This window comes from Panthera leo, chromosome B4, assembly GCF_018350215.1.
Source record: "Panthera leo isolate Ple1 chromosome B4, P.leo_Ple1_pat1.1, whole genome shotgun sequence".
Classification (NCBI taxonomy): domain Eukaryota; kingdom Metazoa; phylum Chordata; class Mammalia; order Carnivora; family Felidae; genus Panthera; species Panthera leo.
The window spans coordinates 76,431,929-76,452,915 of NC_056685.1; the positions used below are offsets into that span (position 1 = coordinate 76,431,929).

At 55.5% G+C, this 20,987-nt stretch overlaps 2 protein-coding genes across 2 annotated transcripts; both read left to right on the forward strand.

The window, feature by feature from the left end:
* Positions 1-4,604: 4,604 nt before the first annotated feature.
* Positions 4,605-9,922, forward strand: AQP2 (aquaporin 2). Its single transcript, XM_042944540.1, has 4 exons — positions 4,605-5,554; positions 8,345-8,509; positions 8,916-8,996; positions 9,713-9,922. Exons 1-4 carry the CDS (start codon positions 5,195-5,197, stop codon positions 9,920-9,922), a joined length of 816 nt encoding a protein of 271 aa, XP_042800474.1. The 5' UTR covers positions 4,605-5,194.
* Positions 9,923-17,300: 7,378 nt separating this feature from the next.
* AQP5 (aquaporin 5) lies at positions 17,301-20,987 on the forward strand. Its single transcript, XM_042946466.1, has 4 exons — positions 17,301-17,751; positions 18,820-18,984; positions 19,379-19,462; positions 20,241-20,987. Exons 1-4 carry the CDS (start codon positions 17,389-17,391, stop codon positions 20,424-20,426), a joined length of 798 nt encoding a protein of 265 aa, XP_042802400.1. The 5' UTR covers positions 17,301-17,388; the 3' UTR covers positions 20,427-20,987.

Consider the following 20,987-nt stretch of genomic DNA (forward strand, 5'->3'; position numbering starts at 1 on the left):
AATTCTGTCCCTGTGCTCCACATGGGGCCTCCTCACAGGCCCTGCTCCCCACAGGCTCCTTCTCCCCACCTCCGCCTTCCCAGGCTCTCAGCCCCTCCTTCAAGCCACCAGCAGATGATACACAAATCCTTGTTTCTTTATCACCCAGAGTCCTTTAGACTTCTTTTTCACCTCCTTCCCATCTTGATGGGTTCAGAAGGTGAGGTAGGGGTTCACTTTCACAATCAAAAAAGTCCTTTTGAAGCCAGACCCCTGGGGTTCTAACTCTGCGTCCACCCTTACTAGCTGTGTGACCTCAGGAAAATCATTTAACCTCTCTGTCTCATTGTCCTCATCTCTAAAAACTGGGATGATCATATTTAGCTCCTAGGATTGCTGTCAGGGTTAAGAGAGTTAACACTTATAGGAATGTTTAGAGCAGCACACAACAGAATGAGCGCTAATATTTAATATTTCAACTGCTGCATTTCATCACTTCTAAGGTGTAACTTTTATCCTCATTTTAACGCCTCTTACAGTTGTGGTGTCTTACAGCAGCTGGGAATGGCTGGCACTGCCTATGCATATTTAAATTCCTCAGGTGATCAGCCCAGGTCATGATCTCATGGTTCGAGTTTGAGCCCTGCATTGGGCTTTGTGCTGACAGCTCAGAGCCTGGAGGTGCTTTGGATTCTGTGTCTTCCTCTCTCTCTGCCCTTCCGCCCCCCCCCCATCAAAAATAAGTAAACATTAAAAAATAAAAATAATTAAATTGCTCAGGTGAGTCTCGTGCCTTCTCATTCCTAAAAACAAAACCCCTAACTCATAAAGATATGTACCCCCATGTTCACTGCAGCATGATTCACAATAGCCAAGACATGGAAACAACCGAAGTGTCCATCAGTGGATGAATGGATAAACAAGACTGATATATAGATACACACACACACACACACACACACACATGCACATACATACATACCTATATATACACATAAAAATACACACACTTATATATATACACATACACACAATGGAATATTATTCAGCCATAAAAATGAGGAAATCCTGCCATTCGCAACAATATGGATCTCAGTTGAAGACATTATGTTAAGTGAAATAAGTCAGAGAAAGGCAAATATTGTATGATCTCACTTATATGCGGAATCTAAAACAAAAACACAAAACTCATAGAAAAAGAGATCAGAGTTGTGGTTCCCAGTGTGGAGGAGCAGGGGGGAGAAGGAGCAGGAGGGAGGTGGTCAAAGGCACAAACTCCCAGTTATAAGATAAGTAGGACGGAAGGCACAACGTGATGACTACGGCCGGCACTGCCGCACGGTACATAGGAGAGTTGTTGAGTGTAAATCCTGTGAGTTCTCCTTACAAGGAAATACTTTTCCTTCTTCTGTTTCTTTTTACTGTACCTATATGAGAAGTTGGATATTGGCTGAACCCATTGTGGTAATCATTTCACAATATGCATCAATCAAACCATCAAGCTGTGCACCTTAAACTTCTACAGTGACGTGGGTCAATTAATTCTCAGTAAAACTGGGGAAAGCAAGGTTACACTGTGGTTTAGCAGTTAAACAGAGTTTTTGTGTATACAGTCAGACATGGAAACAGAAGAGCACAGCAAGAATTCAACATTAGTGAGGCAAGTGGTTATTACTCAAAGATGACCACCATTCCATATTTTCTTGCAAAACAATAGCCAGGTGTCTTAGGGGGCTCGGGAAAGGAAGAGTCCCAGGGGTAGATGTAACTGTGTTATGTTTGATCACTGAGACGAGGGCCAAGTGATTGCCAGTCACGTGTGAAGCAAGAAAAGGCCTGGACAAAGCTGCCGGAAGGAGTGTCTGAAGCTTGGGAAGAAATTCTGGACACAGTAGTGGACAGTCTTATAAGAAATGGTACATCACTGTCCTCCTGATAGCACAGAGGGTGTTGTGTAGGAAAACATCAAGGACTCTGAATCAAAAAAGAAATTTAGGGGAGCACCTGGGTGGCTCAGGAGGTTAAGTGTCCGACTCTTGATCTCAGTTCAGGTCTTTATTTTTTTAATAAAATTTTTTTAATGTTTATCTTATTTATTTTTGACACACACACACACACACACACACACAAACACAGAGTGTGAGTGGGGGAGGGGCAAAGAGAGGGAGACACAGAAGCAGACTCCAGGCTCTGAGCTGTCAGCACAGAGCTGGACACGGGGCTTGAACTCATAAACTGCAAGAGCATGACCTGAGCCAAAGTCGGATGCCTAGCCAAGTAAGCCACCCAGGCGCCCCTCAGCTCAGGTCTTGATCTCAGGGTCATGAGTTCAAGCCCCACATTGGGCTCCATGCTGGGCATGAAGCCTACTTTAAAAAAAATCAAAAAGAAAGTTAGGAAAGTTGGACTCTGAATGTGAAGACATTTGGGGACTGTTTTAGCCAACTTGTTTTACCTCTCATTTCCTTTTTGATACATGCATAAGAATGATTTTGACTTTAAAAAAAACCTGATATCTAAATAAATCTGAAAGACTTCCTTCATTACGTACAAAACAAAAATTGGTAAGAAAGCATTTGGGGGGGCAGTTTCCCTCACTGCTTTTTTTGAAAAATATTTTTTAAAGTTTATTTATCTTTTTGATAGACAGCGCAAGGAGGGGAGGGGTGGGGGGGGGACAGAGGATAGGAAGTGAGCTCTGAGCTGACAGCAGTGAGCCCAACACAGGGCTCGAACTCACAAACTGCAAGATCATAATCTGAGCCGAAGTCAGATGCTCAATCGACTGAGCCAGCCCGGGACCCCTTCCTTCACTGCTTTTGAAAATTATTTTTAACTGTGGCAAAACACACATAACATAAACCTTCCCATTCCAACCATCTATAAGTGCCAGATAAGTGGTGTTAATACAGACACATTATTGGGCAAAGCATCACCACAATTCATTTCCAAGAAAGATTTCTCTAATACTCATTAGTGGTGCATCAGACAGCTGATGGCACCTTGGAGCTCATAAGACACGGAGTGGTGGTCACTGTAGATAAAATGCAGCACTCCCCTGGGGGAGGTCCGCTGCCCACCAGGAACCACAGCTTGAACCCCTCCCCCCCCCCCCCCGGCTTTGACAGGAACACCGTCCCCCTCCCCAGCTCACAAGGAATGCACTGCACAAGTAGCCCAGTCGTGGTTGGCGTCCAGTCTTGGGCCCAGACCAGAATGGGAGCAAGTCTCAGTCTCTCTGGACTTCAGGTTCTAATGTGTAAAGTGAGATCCATAGGCTAGATGACCTCCACAATCCCATTGGGTTCCAAATTTATGACTGTGACTGAATGGCCACACATGCACACACACACACACACACACACACACACATACACACAATACCTACATACATGTACACACACGTACATGCATACACACAAGCACACATAAATACATACACACACCTACACACGTGTACATATATACACGGATATGCACACGGATATACATACACACACGTGTGTATACCCACACATACACAAATTTGGTTGGGAATTAATGGGTTTACAGAGAGAAATGCACCTCTTCTGCATTTCTGGGGAGGGAAGAGATTATCACTTGATTAAATGAGGGGAGGTCCTGCCCAGAATCAAGGGTCATCAGGCCACTCCTTCTCTCTGTCCCTCAAGATCATAAACACCTCGACCAAAGAGGAGAGACCAGAAGGGGTGCATGGTCCATCTAAGGGGCTCCATCCTGCATCTCCAATCCCTCCCAGACTTCTGTTCCTGGGACTGTGACCTGCCTGGGGACCCTCTGGACGGGAAGTAGAGCAGGGTCCGGAGCCAGTCTTCCTAACAGCACTCTGAGCCTGACCCTGCCTTTGGGTCCCCAGCAGAGGGAGCAGGGCCAGAGGGATTAGGGAAGAGCAGGGGAGTGGGCCCTAGGGACGCCCAGACCTAAAAGTCTCCTAGATCCCAGGCCAGAGCAGCAGTGACGGTGGGAGGTGGCATTGCCCAGATGCTGGGTTGAGTGGGCACCGAAGCCGAAGAGTCGCTTATCGATCATTGCAGCCTCCCTGAGCCTGCACAGCTCACTGCCCACAGAAACGTCCTGCCCGTGTGGCTTGGGTGGCTCTGAGCTCCAGGGGGTGCCTACAACCTGTCACAGCTTCTGGGACCCTGCCATGTGAGTTTTGGGAGACCTGTTCTCCTCCTCAGAGTCTAAATAATGCTCTGAATAATAGCTGATATTCACTGACAGCTTACCGTGGGCCAGGGCAGCTCTGAGCACTTCACATTATTTCACTTAATCCAAACCCCAACCCCGTGTAAGTTTATTACCCCTTGTTCACAGAGATGGACAAGAAAGGGTAAATCACAGAGATGGGGCAGGGTGATGCTGGAACGGAAGCCCAAAGCTTCCTCAGTCAACCCCAGGTTGACCCCAGTCCCCAGGGCCAGGGTCCTAATGCCACTGAAACCACTCCCTCCCTCTAGGCTATGGGAGCTGCTCTTTGGCTGGGGTTCCGGGGAGCAGGTAAAGCTGAATGACTTACGGGTAATTGACTGCAAGAAAGCGAGCACAGAAGAGACAAAACCTTTATGCCTTGGAAGGTTCATGTCACAAGCCAACTAGTTGTTTTCCATCCCCTTCAAGAGGGAATAATTGGAGGTTAACGACAGGAAGGACTTCCCAATCACGAGAAGGGGTAGCACTGACATCCTCTCTCATGGTCAGTTTTGGGAGAGGCGTTGTCCCTGCCTTGACCAACAGTTTGGGTCAGAGGGAGGGGGTTTGGCACAAGCCCCTGAGAGAATCCCCATTCACAGACCCAGTGGGGGTAGGGGAGGCCCTGGGGCAGCAGCCCTGGGGTAACCAGGGAACAAACACGGAAAAACCAGGGGACGTCAGTCCTTATCTGGAGCTCATTAATGGGGAACATTATTCAGCTGTGAAGGCCAAGATGGGGTGATAGGCATGCGGGTGGGCAGGGGTGGGGAGTGGGGGCAGGAGGCAGCCACAGCAGAGACAAGGTAATGGCCCAAACTCCACCTCTACCTCACGTGTCCGAATCCAGGATGGAAGAACCCTATAAATGCCCACAGCCCAGCCTCCCCAGAGACCCTGAGGGAGCAAGAGAGTGAGTGAGAGAGGGAAAGCACACGAGAGAGCACTCCACAAGCTTCCTTCCACTCCGACTGCTGGGCCAGCCCCCAGAAGGCCTCACAGCATGTGGGAACTCCGGTCCATAGCCTTCTCCAGGGCGGTGTTTGCAGAGTTCCTGGCCACACTCCTCTTCGTCTTCTTTGGCCTCGGCTCGGCCCTCAACTGGCCAAAGGCTCTGCCCTCTGTGCTGCAGATCGCCATGGCCTTCGGCCTGGGTATCGGCACCCTGGTGCAGGCTCTGGGCCACGTCAGTGGGGCTCACATCAATCCTGCCGTGACTGTGGCCTGCCTAGTAGGCTGCCACGTCTCCTTTCTCCGAGCTGCCTTCTACGTGGCCGCCCAGCTGCTGGGGGCTGTGGCAGGGGCTGCTCTGCTCCATGAGATTACGCCACCAGACATCCGAGGGGACCTGGCTGTTAATGCAGTGAGTAGCCAGAACTTCACCCCTTCCGTAAGGGGCAGACCCTGGGGAGTCCCTCGTACAGGGTGAGATGGGAGGGACCAGATCTGGGTGAAGGTCTGGGTGGGGGGAGAGAGAGATGGAGGGAGGGAGGGAGAGATGCTGGAGCCAGGAACACTGGTGTCATAAGGGAGTCAGGGTGGAAGGAGCAGTAAGTTCAGAGCAGAGGCAGGATACAGGCAGGGTCTGCCAGCACCTTCTGCCCCGAGCCTCACCGAGGAAGAGAGCATCAGGGTTTCTGTTGACTCGATGCCTGCAATACAGTGAGGGCTGGGCTAGAACTCAGCAGAAGACGAGGTCCCAAAGCGGCTCTGCTTTCTGAACCGGGAGGAACCTCGGAGCGCTAGTCCCAAGGGTCTTCTTGAGGGAAGAAGGACCCGATGTTTCTTCGGCGTCTACCGTGCGTGAGCTTCATGGCAGGTACTCCTCACAGGCCACATGGTGACACCTCACAACAGCCCTGCAAGGTAGGGATGCGTACATCTGTGGCTTAAAGATGTGGAAACCGAGGTTCAGAAAGGGGGGAGTGCCAGAGCCAGCCTTCAAACCCAGACTGGGCCATCAGCTAAGACTTGTTTAGCAAACAGGGAAACTGAGGCTCAGAGAAGGAAAAGGTGGGCCAAAAGTTTGTCAGTACCAGGGAAAGTACAAAAGTCAAGGGAAGGCTGAAGGGGCAAGGTCTCTCCAGACCCTGGAGAAGGTCCCCAGAGCCCGTGACTAACTGCTGATTACACGAACAGTGGTTATTTGGACACCTTAGGCACTTTGGGAGCTCAGGGGGAAGCCACAATCCCTCCCCCTCCACGTTCCCGCCCTCCACCTCTCCTAGGTCTGTGCAGCGCCCCGGCACCTGAGGCCACAGGTGGGGGGGACATAGTCTATGTCCCCTCAATACACTTGTTGCTCCACGCACCCCCCCCCCCATCCCCAGCCAGGGCAGCAAGTGCCTCTTTCGTGCCTCAATCTCTTGCCTTTCTTGGCCTGCTCTATCCCTGGGCCACTGGATAAAAGCTCTGATGTCTCCGAAGGGTCCTCCACAGTCTCTGTGGCCACCGCCTCCTTTGCACAGGTGGCCCCTTCTCACGCAAGGGGAAGAGGTGTCCCAGTTGGGGAATTTCTTTCTTTTTCAAAATGGAAAATATGATGAGGCTGGGGTCTCAGGGATGAGAAAAGGTCTGGGGAGGATCCCCCAAGTCACTGCTCAGCATTAACATCTTGAGGAACTAGGGCGAACCCTGCCTGGCTGGAATGGGGCAGCAGTGGGGCTGGGTCGGCCTCAGGCTAGAGAGCTAGATGACCCCCAAGGCTGTTCCAGGTGTCCTCGGAGGTCACTGGAAAGGCCAGCTAGCCACCAGGAAGACATCACTGATGTGAACCTCTCCTGTGCCAGGCCGGATATCACCTACCTCTTGGTACAATGCTGTAAAATGAATTCTGTGATACCTCTACCCCAATTAGTAAGCTGAGGCTCAGCATTCAGTGACTCAAATCACAGAACTAGCTGGTGTCAGCACCTGCAAGTGGACACAGAGCCGTCTGACACCAAATCCACGTCTACACCTCTTCCTCAGAAAAGCCATTTAACAGCGAGAATGGGGCTGGGGCTCTGCCCTTGTCATTTCCAGTCCTCGCACAGTCTTCCAGCATCTGTTTTGTTATCCCATTTGACAGAAGGATGAACTGAGGCTGAAGGAAGTAGAGTCCTATGGCAAGTTACAGGCATCCAAAGTATCTGCCTTTGAAGCTCTTTTCGCTGGCCCCCACTAGAGGCTCTAACATTGGATGACACAGGGGGGACTGAGGTTAGACCCTAGAGACCCAAGGGGGCCGGCCCAATGGCTAGGGCCCAGGGGTGGAGGTTCAGGGCCCGGAGAGGGAGCGTGGGAGCTAAGAGCTGTCACAGTGCCAACAGGTGCAGTGCCCAGTGCCCTAAGGCAGGGTGTAGGACAGGATGACGAAACCAAGGGAGAAATCCAGTGCTGGGTGCGGCCCGGTTATGAAATTGCCTCTTTGCTCAGCCCCAAGTTCTCTCATTACCCAAGGCAGGGTCTACTGGGACCGTGGGCTCCCCACATGGGTGTGGAGGCATCATAGTATAGGGCACCAGCGCCCCCACCCCACCCTCCACAGAATGTGCAGGAAACAAATCCACGGGGCAAAACTGAGGTCTGAAACGCAGTATGAAGCAGGCAAGATCAAGGGGAACAGGCAAGGTTAAAGGAAAGAGTTGTACCCTGGGCTCACGGGGTGAGGGGATGCCCTAGGACCATCCCCAGACCCAAGAACCAAGACCCTTGCTGGGGGTCCTGTGCAGGAAGAAAGACGACAGACCTCTTGTTACACCAGTATCTTAATGGCCTAGAGAGCAAGGAAGGCCCTTCTGTTACCTGCCCTAAAGCTTCCCACTGCAGTCAAAACCTCTTCCCTGTTGTTCAGGAAACAAATTCTAGACCTCAGCATCCTTTTCCTCTCACATCAGGCACACGACCACAGCCCCTAAGTCCAACGGGTATGGAGTCAGTTTTCTACCTCTGGCCTGGGGACCACAAGCCTTCCTGGGATCCATCCCCCTGCCTTTGGGCCACAGTCCAGGAAAAAGCCATCATTCATTTGGGCTAAGGTGGCTGATAAGCCCAGGTGTTCCAGCCCCAGCCCAGAAGCCTCTCTGGAGCCTCAACTGCAGATGGGCAGGAGGAGGAGGGAGCCAGAGTGGGGAGCCTGCTCAGTGCTCCCTTCCCCCCTCTCTTTCCCCAGCTCAACAACAACACGACAGCTGGCCAGGCCGTTACCGTGGAGCTTTTCCTGACCCTGCAGCTGGTGCTCTGCATCTTCGCTTCCACAGACGAGCGTCGCGGAGACAACCTGGGCACGCCTGCCCTCTCCATCGGTTTCTCTGTGACCCTGGGCCACCTCCTTGGGGTAGGTCATGGCCACTGCTTCCAGCCTCCCTGGAGGGACAGACATATAGACTTTCCCCACAGAAGCAGACACACAGACCACTCTGGAGATAGACACACAGAAACCCCCCCCCCAAAGTGACAGACACAAAGACCCCCCAGAGGGACTGATACACAGAACTCCCCAGAGGGACGGGCACGTGGCCACATCTCAGAAGCTTTGACTCCCAGACACCCCAAAGGAACAGGTCTCACTCTGGTCTCCAATGAATACAGAGCTCTGTAAATACATGGACTAATTGCCCATCCCGAGGGGGGGGGGTTCCCTTTCGATGGAGGCCAAGTACTGCAGAGGGGTGCAAGGACTCCCCGCACCACCCCCATCCTCTCCCTTTCCTTTCTTCTCTGACCCCCGCCTCCCATTCTAGATCTACTATACTGGCTGCTCCATGAATCCCGCCCGCTCCCTGGCTCCTGCTGTTGTCACCGGCAAGTTTGATGACCACTGGGTAATGGCCGAAACCTCCCTCCCTGCCTTCCCTTTCCCGAAGAACCCCATCTCAGCGAGGGCTGGAATAGAGTGGGCTCACAGCTCAGTAAACCCTTGGCACGCCTCCCCTCCTCCCGGGGGAGCAGTGGGTTCCTCCCTCCGGTGTGATGCCCAAGACTTAGTTTCCACATCTGCAGGTGAGGATAGCAGCAGTTGTTAACCTCATAGGCTTTTGGGAAGAGTTAAGCGAAGTTACTTAAGTGAGGTGTGAAACAGCTCCGCACAGGGCACCGCAAGCTCCACAAGTGGTCATACTGATACCAGCTACACACGTGTATTTTTATTATTTAGGCTTACCTAGGGCTAGTATGTGCCAGGCCTCGTTCTAGGTGCTTTGCAAATACTAACTGCTCTAGTTTTCACGGCCACCCTAGGAGGTAGGCATTCTTACCATGCATGGAAACTGAGGCACACACAGTCCGCTTGGAATTCGCACCTCGAACCTCCCCCTGAGCCGTCCTCCCCAACAGCTGCAGCTGTCATTACCAAGCCAATCCGCCGATGACTGCATTAATCGCGCGGGAGACACCCCCCCAACACACACACCTTTCAACACGAAGTTGGGGTGGGGAGCGCGTCTCGAGGCTGAAGGGCGCGGCGGAGTCGGGGCTCGGCCCCACCGTGCCCACCGTGCCCACTGTCCCCCGCGCCGACCGTCCTCTCTGCCCGCCCCAGGTCTTCTGGATCGGACCCCTGGTGGGCGCCATCCTGGGCTCCCTGCTCTACAACTACGTCCTGTTCCCGCCGGCCAAGAGCCTGGCGGAGCGCCTGGCCGTGCTCAAGGGGCTGGAGCCCGACGCCGACTGGGAGGAGCGCGAGGTGCGGCGGCGGCAGTCGGTGGAGCTGCACTCGCCGCAGAGCCTCCCGCGGGGCAGCAAGGCCTGAGCGCGCCGCCCGCCCGGCCCCGAGGCACCCCCGCCCCCGGCTCGGGGGAGCGCCGAATGACTGCCTGCGGGCCGCCCGCCCCGCCCCTCCTCTCCCCAGGTCCGCAGCCGGCCCCGGTACCGAGCAGCCGCTGCCGGGGCTGCGGGGTGGCGGTGAGCCCGGCAGCCCTTCCTCCCCCTCCCCCGCCCCCCCCCCCCCACGCCTGTCCCCAGGCTGCAGGCAGCGAGTAGTCGACCTCTGGCCCCTTGCAGGGAGCTGGACGCTTGGGGACGGAAGGCCGGCAGGCAAAGGGAGGCTGTGGAGGGGCCGACACGGGTACTGCTGGGGAGGCGGGTCTGGGAATGGCGCGTCAGGTCTTGCTAGTGGGCAAGTGTGAGTGCCTCTCTGTCCCCAAGTGCACGGTTGTGCACGCTCCTGAGTGTGAGCGGCTGTGCCTGTGTTGGTGCAAGTGTACTGGGTGGCAACCTCTCACTCCCCTCTGGACCCCTTCCTCCCCCACCCGCAATAAATCCACTTCTTCTGCAGTCTGATCACCCGCAGGAGCTCTAAGAGAGTGCTCCCCAGGAGAGGGGAAGGGGAAGGTCCAGAGGCCACTGTAAGAGGGCTGAAGGGAGGGGAGGGCCCTGGTTGCCAACCCCTACCCTGCCTCTCGTGGAAAATTCCCCTGGGCTGCAGCGCTGGGCCCCAAGATTTGCCAACATCCACTGCTAGAGACAGAAATATCAACCAGAGAATGGCTCCCCTAGAAGTGGCCTCTGGAAAAAGGCAGGGTTGGGTGGCCAAGGATGGCCCGAGGGAAGACCTCTTCGGAGAAGGAAGCGGGCGTATGTGTGCGCATGCCTGTATGTGTGTGTACATCCCCCACATGCGTGCATGAGACCCCCGTCTCCAGGGGTCTCCAGCCCCGGAGATTAGCCTGTGGCAGAGAAAACAAAAGCCCTCTGTGGGCCCCTGGCCTTTGTCTTGGGGAGAGGAGATTTGCAACCAGACACTTGGTGAAAGGAGACACTGTTTCGCAAGTGAGCCCTCTCTCCCAGCACGCTCTAGCTCCTCGATGGCTGGCTGGGCAAGGCATTCAGGCCCCAGATCACAGGCGCCCTCCCCAGGCACTGCTCTTCCTCCCCAGGAACCTCTCTTCTCTTCCCCCCCTTAAGTTTCTACCATAGGACAGTTACTGGGGGGAGAGCAGCCTAGCACTGACAGGACCACGGAAGGGAAATGACCTGTCCAGGCAGAGGTGGGTCTGTGTCTAGAGCCTGGGCTTCTAAATTTCCAGGCCAGTGCAATGGTTCTCAAATGAGATTAACTGGGATTAAGTGAGATGATGCATGTAAAGATGCTGTGTGAACTGTAATTCCTCATACCATTAGCACGCATTATTGAGATTATTTCATTATTTCCGCTTCCTGCGGGGAGAATACGGAAGGGGCCCGATCCTCGGCCTCTTGTACCTTCTTTAGTTGGCGGTCAGTGCCAAGGAAAGCCCTGGGAGCCCAGGCAGAAGGAGGTGGGCTTGGGGCTGGCCCCCTCCCCGTCCAGCCTCTTAACCTCTCCTGACCCTGAGCACCCCCTGCCTGTTCTCCCATTTTCTTCCTTCCACCACTCAGTCCATCCATTCTCTCCCTCCCTTTCCAGCCTGCTGCAAAGCTAACCTAAGAGTCGAATCTTCAGCCCCCTTTTCCATGCACTGTTGCCTCCATGCTTTCAAGGCTTTTATCTGTGTCTGTCCCACAGGGCACCAAGCACCCACTGTGCACCAGAGTCTCCAGCCCCTTCCTGACCTCCACTCCCTTCTGAGATGGACTGGGTATGAGGAACATCTGTGTGACTGTGACCACATCCTCATCTATGCTTTTCTTTCTCTTTTCCTCGACCAAAGCTCCCTTTGGGGTCACAAAAAGGCTGCCCTGGGCCACAGGTGCTATGAAGATGATTGTTCCAAACCCCAGACAGCTGGTGACAGCCACCTGGCTCACTACTCACTACCAGGGGAGGGGTTATATCAGAGACTAAAGAGCTAACCTCCAGGGCTGTACTCGTGGTAGCTGAGTGTCCTTGCTCTGGACATTCAAAGGCAGTAAGGCACTGAGCTGTGAGCCAAGCCTGAACGTGTCTCGGGCACCTCATCCCCACTCTACCTCACCCCAGCAGATCCCCCCGGAAGTTGCCAAGAATTTCTATGTCTATTCCACTTCCTGGATTGCACCTCCCCTAGAGCCAGATGTGACATCCCCACAAATTCCTGTCCTGATTGCTCAGATCGGGGTCACTAAGGTCAGAGGTCGAAGCAGGACTCAAAGTGATGAGGATGGAGGGGACCCGATGCCAACTGACCATCTCCTGTGTCCCAACCAGTTTGTTGGGTGTGTTATATGCACTGGCTCATCTATTCCTCTTAAAACTTCAGGTGGGTTAGAGAAGGACAATGACTTCCAGCTACGCGGGCTTTTAACATTTCCGGCACAATCCCTATCATCTCCTGTGATTATCTCCCAACCCTGTGAGACAGGCGGAACAAATATCGTTCTTCCCATTCTATAGATTAAGGAACTGCATTTCAGAGACTGGTCTAAAGTCACACAGCTGAATGTAGTGGAGCCAAGGCTTGAACTCAGGCCTTCTTATTCAAAAGCCCATGGTCTGTCCCTGCAGAACTCACAGGAGACCAGGTCTGGTCTGAGGCAAGTCCTGGTTCCCTCTTGGGAGCCCCTGAGCCTGTCCAAGCCCAGCCCTCTGTCTTGTGATGGACACGATCTCTTGGGGACGGCCACAGCAGGGTAGGGAGTAAAGGACAAAGAACACCAGGCTGGTTTCTGCCCTTGAAAAGCTCCCAGGCCGGAGGAGGATGGAGGTCAGACACACTCAGAACCAGACAGAGGCAGGGCACCATGGAGGCAGGTGGCTAGGCTTCCAGGTCCTTGAGCTGGGGACAGAGAGGGCTTTGAGCTAAAGGGAAAAGGTGGCTGACCACCAGGTCCCAGAAGCACCCATTCCCACATCCTCACTTTGTGCCTGCAAAATGTTGCCTTGACGTTGTCTTGTATCTTTAAGCTGTGATTCTGTATATATGCAGTGCCTCCCAGGCAAGACTGTAAGCCCTTTGGGGGCAGGGCTCCTTCCGGCTCTTGGATGGTATTCTCCTATCTATCTTCCCTCCTCTGTCTTGTCTGGCACAGTGCACTGTAAATAGTAAGCACTCAATAAATGCTCATTTGCCAATAAGTGCTATTTCTTCCACAACTTAGAAATGGTCAATATCGTCCAAAGTGCCAGAAGACAGACTGGCGTCTCTCACGTGTCATGAGCTCCCCAGAGCTGCTGTTAGGTATGGTCCAGAAGGAATTTCAATGCTGAATAAGCAACTCAACTAAGGTAGCCTGTGGTGGCAAATTCCCACAGCCAACCTGGCCAAAATGGGCACCCTGGGCTTTGTGACCCAGGTGGCACCATGGAGAGAGCACCGAGATATGGGCAAACTGTGTGTCCTTCAGAGAGAGCAAAGAACGGTCCCCTTTGGTCTCCTCGTGCTGGCTGTAGCACCGTGTCGGAAAGTCAGGACAGGGAGCTCCATGGTCTGGGACAACACCTAATACTCAACATGTCTGAAACTGACCTGCTCTGCTCCCCAGACCTGCTCCTCTCACCGTCCTCCCCACCTCAACAGATACATCTCTGTCTTTGAGCTGCACAGGCCAAAAAGCTCCAGTCACCTTGACTCCTTGTTCTCATATGCCACACGGGCTCCATCAGGGGTTCCAGTCAGTGCTGTCTTTTTGAGGGATCCAGAATCCCATCACTTGCCTTCAGTACCTCCACTCAGGTCCAGGGCACTGTCACCTCTCCCTGGATAGGAGCCTACCTGCTTTTATTCCTGTCCCTCTGGTCTCTTCTCAACACAACAGCAAAGGAGTTGTTGTTAAAAAAAAAAAAAAAAAAAAAAAAGTTAAAAAACTTTGTCAGACCACCTGGGTGGCTCAGTCAGCTAGACGTCCGACTTCAGCTCAGGTCATGATCTCACAGTTCGTGAGTTCGAGCCCCACACGGGACTCTGCACTGACGATGCAAAGCCTGCTTCAGGTCCTTTGTCTCCCTCCCTCTCTCTCTGCCCCTCCCCTGCTCCCTCTCTCTCTCTCTTAGAAATAAACATTAAAAAAAAAAAAAAAAACCCACTTTGTCAGACCATACCAGTCCTCAGCTCAGTGACTTCTTCCTTCTCTCCAGTGAAGCCTGCAGGCCTTTTGGTGGTGCACGGGTCTGCCCCCCTCCGCCACCTCTGTCTTCACCTCCTTATGCTCTTCTGGTGTTCTCTCTGCTCCAGTAACCCTGGCTGTTCCCTCTGCCTGGAATGTTCTTCTCCCAGATATATGCCTGGATCTCCCCCTCTCCTCTTTCAAGTGCTTGCTCAGATGTCAGCCTCTCAATAAGACCTACACTGACACCCCATTGAAAATTTCAAGAAACCTTCACTCCCATCCCAGCCTGCCCAGCCCCCTTACCATATTCTGTGCTTCCATAGCACTTACCAGATTTTATCACACTAATTTACATGTGTCCACTGTTTATCGTCTGTCTCCTTTCACTAGAATGTTCACTCCCCCAGGCAGTCAGGTAGTCTGCTAGCTCTTGGCTATATCCCCAGTGCTTAGAACAGTGCCTGCTAAACAGCGACTGCTCAGTAAGCCCTTGTGGAATGAATGAATGATTCTTCTCAACGCTGGGGAGTGGGTGGGGCCCCAGGGGCATATCTGCTGCCAGTTACCCTACCATTTCTACCTGTTCCAGGGAATACAGGGGTCCCTATATCGGGAGAGGAGGGAAGGGAGCTCTCCCTGAGAGATTCTAACTCTCCCTGCCGCACACGGGGAGATCTATTTCCCAGCCCAGAGAGGTCGCGGAAAGCATTCCTCTGGGGCTGGCAAGGCAGGGCCCAAGTTCTCAGGGCAAAGACAATTCCAGGACCTAGTAGCTAGAGTAGTTTCTCGTGACAACCTTGGAACAGAGCAACCCTGATGTTTGGAGAGAGACGGACGGACCTCAGGCACAGGCCTTGGAAACGTGACCAGTTGTGCCCTCTGAGGCCTGGGGTGGGGGGTGGGGGGTCATCAGGGTCATTTTTCCAGTCTGGGACAGGCCTGCCCTCAGCCCCAAACCCAGGTGAAAATCCAGGGCACAGCTGCTATGCTCTTCCAGGGGCAGGGCTCCAGGACCCATGGCAGAAAGGACAGACAGACCTCTGCCTTCAGAGGAGAGAAGTGGAGGAGGAGCTGCTCTGGGAGGAAACACGGAACTGAGGAGGAACAATAGCGGGGTTTCTTTGGTCCCTGTTTTCTTTGGCCTCTTAGCTGCCACGGAGCCCAGAGCCCGCTCCTCCAGGTCTTTGGCTTTCCTCCGGGCCCCTCCCCCTCGTCCCCGCTGGACAGACTACCAGAAGGGTACCTGTTTTCTCCTTCTGCTGCACCCTCTGCATAGCTCCACGTGGAGCCCTCGGGGGACTTGGAAAATTATAGTCACATACACACACAACATGAGGAAACTCTACTGAGCCTTACTCAGTACTGGGCACTGGGCTGAGTGCTTCCCAAGGACGCCTGGTAGTAGCAGATGGTGGAGTCTTTAGTGGAACTCCTCTCCAGGGATCCTGGGGGTGGGCCCTTGCCCCTCCTCCAAACCCTGGAGGGCCCTCCAGCCTCATTCCCTACGTGTCTAACCTGAGACTGGGAAGAGGGAGGGGTGAGAGGGCCGGTGGAGAGCAGCTGGGAGCTCAGGGAGAAGGGAGAAGGACAGGAGGATGGGGGTGGGAGCTGGAAGAAAGTGTCACCCAGTCCAGGGATGAGAGGGCTGGAAAAGACCACATGTAATAGAGATGGACATGGAAACTGAGGTAGAGACAGAAACAAAGAAAGTCACAAATTAAAAGGCAAAGGGAAATGAAACAGAAGAGATAGAAACAGAGGTGAAGAGAGACTGAGCCAGAGCCTAAGGCTAAGACTGTAAAAGGAAAGAAGAAGGGGGAAAGAAGGAAAACTGGAAGGAGAAAGACAGAGAGAGAGCCTAAGAGGCAGAGACTCAAACGAGACACAGGGACAAAGAGATCATGAGGCAGACTGAGACACAGACGGAGAGAGGAAGAGACTGCCAGAGGGAGAAGGGCAGGTGGAGAGACTGAAGAGACAGACAAGAAGTCTGAAAGAGAGAGACAGGTTTTGGAGGGAGAGACCGAAGGAGAAAAAGAGCAGAGCAGAGATTGCAAGAGGGAGAGGAATCAAGACTGAGTGAGGGTTTGAAGGAAGAGAAGACCAAGAAGACAGAAAGGAGGAGGTGAGCAGCAGAGGAGGAGAGGGAAAACCTGGGATCCAGAGTAGGGGACTCCAGGAGGAAGGCAGGAGAGGCCAAGACCAGGCGCAGGAGGTCGGTGGTGCGCCAGCACCCCCCACCCCTAGTTCCAGGGGCTCGTCTCTGACCCAAAACAAAACCGAAGCCGGTCATGCTCCCTCCCGTCCCATGGACAAAGTGAACTCCCAGCCGCCACCCTCTTCAGGACTCACTGGAATCCCGAGTTCTGCACCCCCGGAGGGGCTGGCAGGGCTGCCCAGGAGAGGGCGCCTCCTGGGGCTACCGGGCGTCGAGGACTGCCGAGCGCAGGACAGGCTGGCACTGTGCCCGCTTTTCCCAAAACGCCCCCGCTCCAACCCGGGAAGCCAGCCTGGCCTGGCCTGGCCAGGGAGAGGCCCACGACGGCCGGACCGCCCCGCACGGCCCAGCCCGGCCACCCGCCCCCGCCATCGCCGGGCAGGGAGCTGAGTGGAGCTGCCCTCTGGGGAATCGCATCATTCCAGCCCTGCCGGGAGTGAGGCCGGGTCAGGATGCCCGGGTCGCAGGAGGAAAAGGAGGAGCTGGACCCAGGACCCGAGGAGAAGAAAAGGGGAAGACCAAGGACGGAGATAGAAGGCCAGCGGAGGTAGACGGCCCGAGAACAGTCGGCCCGGCGAGGCCGGAACCGGAGAAGTCTCACAGGGAGCCGGCACAAGCAGCGCGGAGGAGAGCGCAGGAGCCGCCCGGGGAGCACCATGCGCGGGTCCCCAGCCACCCGGCCGGTCTACACGGCCGCCTGGGTCACGTGGCCCGGGCGGGTCCGCTGCGGCCCCGGCGGGGGGGCGGGCGCCGGGCCGGGGGCTCGCCGGGCCCGGGGCAGCGGCGAGCCGGCGGTGGCCGCCAGGTTCCCTCCCTGCGCGCCGCGCTGCGCCCCGGGCGTGGGAGCCGCCCACTGCTCCCCCGCGCGCGCCCCCCCGCCGCAGGGCGCCCGCCCTCTATATAGCGCGCCCCTGCCGGGTCCGTGCCAGGCCGCTAGCCACGCAGTGGGCGCCGCAGAGCGCGCCGCGTCCGGGAGCCAGCCCCCCGCCCCCTGCGCCGCAGCCCCGACGGGCGTCCCCCGCCGCGGCCGCCGCCGCCAGGCCCCCGCGGCCACCATGAAGAAAGAGGTGTGCTCCGTGGCCTTCCTCAAGGCCGTGTTCGCGGAGTTCCTGGCCACCCTCATCTTCGTCTTCTTCGGCCTTGGCTCGGCCCTCAAGTGGCCGTCGGCGCTGCCCAGCATCCTGCAGATCTCGCTGGCCTTCGGCCTGGCCATAGGCACCCTGGCCCAGGCCCTGGGACCCGTGAGCGGAGGCCACATCAACCCCGCCATCACCCTGGCCCTCCTAGTGGGCAACCAGATCTCCCTGCTCCGGGCTGTCTTCTATGTGGTGGCCCAGCTGGTGGGTGCCATTGCCGGGGCCGGCATCCTCTATGGGCTGGCACCAATCAATGCCCGTGGCAATCTGGCCATCAACGCGGTGAGTGACCACGGGGCTAGGGTGGGGCAGGGACCCTGGGGTGGGCTCCTGACCAGGGCCTTAGAGCCCATCTTGAGGGTGGGTGCCACAGAATGAGCCACTTACACCCTTGCCAGGAAGGGCAGAAAGATGAGTCTCCAGGCTGGTGTGTTTCCCTGTTCAGCCTCCCTGGTTCATGCACCCCTCCCCTGCCCACTCCCCTCCTGCAGCTCTTCCCGGGAAGCCTCTCCTGTTGCCTGTTGTCCCTCCTTTCTTGCCGGAAACTTCCGGCTTTCTCGTGTCTCAAACCGGAGTTTTGCCTTCCCCTTGGGACCTTCCCTGCTCCTGTCCCGCTCCTTATTGTAGTGGTTTCGTGGAACCATCAGAAAGAGATGGGTTGTAATCCTGGCTTTGGGTGCCCCTGGCTCCTCTGGGTCTCATTTTTCTCAGCCATTACATGGGGGTGGTCATAACCCACCACAGCAGGTGCCAAGGGGATTACATTTAGAATCCATGCTTGGGAAGCCCCTAATGTGGTGTCACTGCGTAGGGTCTGTTGAATATGGGCTCCTGCTCCCGGTCCCTGCCTCCACCCCCTCCCATAGTCCCAGATTCAGTCCCCATGTCCCATGCAAACTGGGTTCATTAATCAAACACAGAGGAGGATTTTCTCGACCATTGTCAAACTGTGAGTCAGCCCCACCGGAGAGACGGGTTTGAGGCTGGCACTGGCAGCGGGTCAGACACGGGCGGGAGGCAGGCAGGGGGTGCAGTCGGCAAACTGGGTAGCTGCCCACAGGAGGGAGGGTAAATGCCAGCTTGTGGGGGTTGGGACTGGGCAGAACCGTTGGCAGGACCTTGTCCAAGAAAGGCTCCCCTCACACTCTGCTCCTCGGCCACAGGCCTGTGCCCTAAGCTTTGCACACCCCACGAAGTATATAATCTCTTCAGCAAATGACCTCTCCGTGCGCAAGGCTTGGCTTCCCGGTGCCCTGGCTGTCCGTGTCCGTGGAGGCGAAAAGTGCCATCCCCCAAGCCGCTGGCCATAGAGCTAGAAGGCAGATGTTCTAACCCACCCTCCCCTTTCAGCTCAACAACAACACAACACAGGGTCAAGCTATGGTGGTGGAGCTGATTCTGACTTTCCAGCTGGCGCTCTGCGTCTTCTCCTCCACGGACTCCCGCCGCACCAGTCCTGTGGGCTCTCCAGCCCTGTCCATCGGCCTGTCTGTCACACTGGGCCACCTCGTGGGGGTGAGCAATGCTGCCACTTGGCTGGAGTTGTGCGGAGCCCCTCAGGCAAATAAAAGGGCCCTCGCGCAACATCCCAGCAGTTAAGGCCTAGAGTGGGGCGGCCGTACCCTGTCCCAGGCTGGATGCCCCCAAATCTTCTCTAGCCTGAGGAAAGATGGGAGTAAGTGGGAGTTGGGGTGGAGGCAGGAAATCAAGTCCAAGCACAGGACTTGAGAAGAAAGAGTGGCGCATAGGGAGGGACCTGTGGAGGGAGAGGTCACCAGCCTAGGAACCAGGAGACTTGAGTCAGAGACCTGGTTGAGCCCCTGAACTTCTGGGTGACCCTGGGAGAGACCAGGCCTTTAGGAGTGGACAAGCATGTTGCCCTCCTCACCACCTGCCTCTCTCTGTCCAGATCTACTTCACTGGCTGCTCCATGAACCCAGCCCGCTCTTTCGGCCCTGCAGTGGTCATGAAGCGCTTCAGCCCCGCTCACTGGGTGAGTCTGGGCCCTCCCCTGGCTCCCTGGCAATGAGAGCCTGAAAACCTGGCCAGGAGCTCCCAGGACTGTCTGGATGCTGTGGGCCCAGAGCTTGGGGGTGGCCCTGGGAGGTGTGGCTGGAGAAAGGACGGGATACAGAAGGGGATGGGATGCAGCCAGCACAAGGACCGGGGTAGCTTGGGGACTATGTGTGTCTGTCCCTCTAGGGAGGGGAAGTTCTGTTCCTCTGTGTTGATCTCTGAGGATTTTGTGTTTGTCCTTCTGGGGTGGGGCATGGAAGGTGGCATATCTGTGTGTCTGTCCTCTCTGATGTTTTATTTATCTGCTCCTGTTGAGGGGTTGGGAGGGTCTTCCCTCCTGTGGGCCTGTCCCTCTGGACAATCTATCTGAGAACTCACGTTCCCTCTCTTCAGGGTCTCTCTTCCTATGTGGAAGCGAGAGTTCTGTTGTCTCTCTGAGGATCTATATGTCTGTTTCCTCTGAAGGGTCATTTGTCTCTCTTTAGGGTGAGGTTGGGGGGGGGGGTGCTGTCCTTCTGGGGATCTGTCTCCTTTGAGGATCTGAGTGTCTGTGGTCCATGTCCCTGTCCCTGGAGAATAGGGTATCAGCGTATCTGTTCCTGAGTCAGGAGACAGTCTCTCGCTCTGGAGGTCTGGAACTCTGTACATCCATCTTCTCTGAGGGCCCATGGGTCTGTCCTCTGCAGGGGGAGCTGTGGGTCTCTGAGGCCTGAGACTCAGCTCCCTGATGCTGCCCTTCCCCCCCCCCCCGCCAGGTTTTCTGGGTAGGGCCCATTGTGGGGGCCATCCTGGCTGCCATCCTCTACTTCTACCTGCTCTTCCCCAACTCCCTGAGCCTGAGCGAGCGCGTGGCCATCGTCAAGGGCACGTATGAGCCTGAGGAGGACTGGGAGGAACAGCGAGAGGAGCGAAAGAAGACCATGGAGCTGACCGCCCGCTGACCAGTGTCAGGCACGGGCCAGACCCTCAGCCCCTGAACCTCAGGGGAAAAAAAATATATGTGTATATATATATATATGACAGCAAAGCTTCCTTCCCCCACGCTGGGTCCTCTGGGCTGGGTTGGAGGTGCTGGCTCCCCCAGCTTCACAGTTAGGGATGGGAGCAGGAACCCATGATGGGACTCGGGCAGGGGCAGGGGCCAGGGACTGGGGACTGATGGGGAAGGGTCTCTCTGGGACAGGGCAGACTGCTGCCCTGAGGTCAGACCTCAGAGACTGTGAAAGTACCACCAAGCTTACAGGCTGCCCCGGGGCCAGGCCAGGAAGAGGGGGGCTGGCCTGCAGTGTGCAAGCCCCCACCCTCCTCCACCCCTCCTCAAGAACCGGAGGGGTCCTAGTCCCTAGGACAGCAAAGGCCACCCCTCCCCAGATTGCCTTAGGAGGGAGACAGACCGGTTCATTAAATGCTGCCTTATTTATTTCTGCTCAAGAATGCACGGGGCAGGGCTGCTGGTGTTTGGGGTAGGGGCTTCCCAATAAACCACTGATATTGATGTTCTC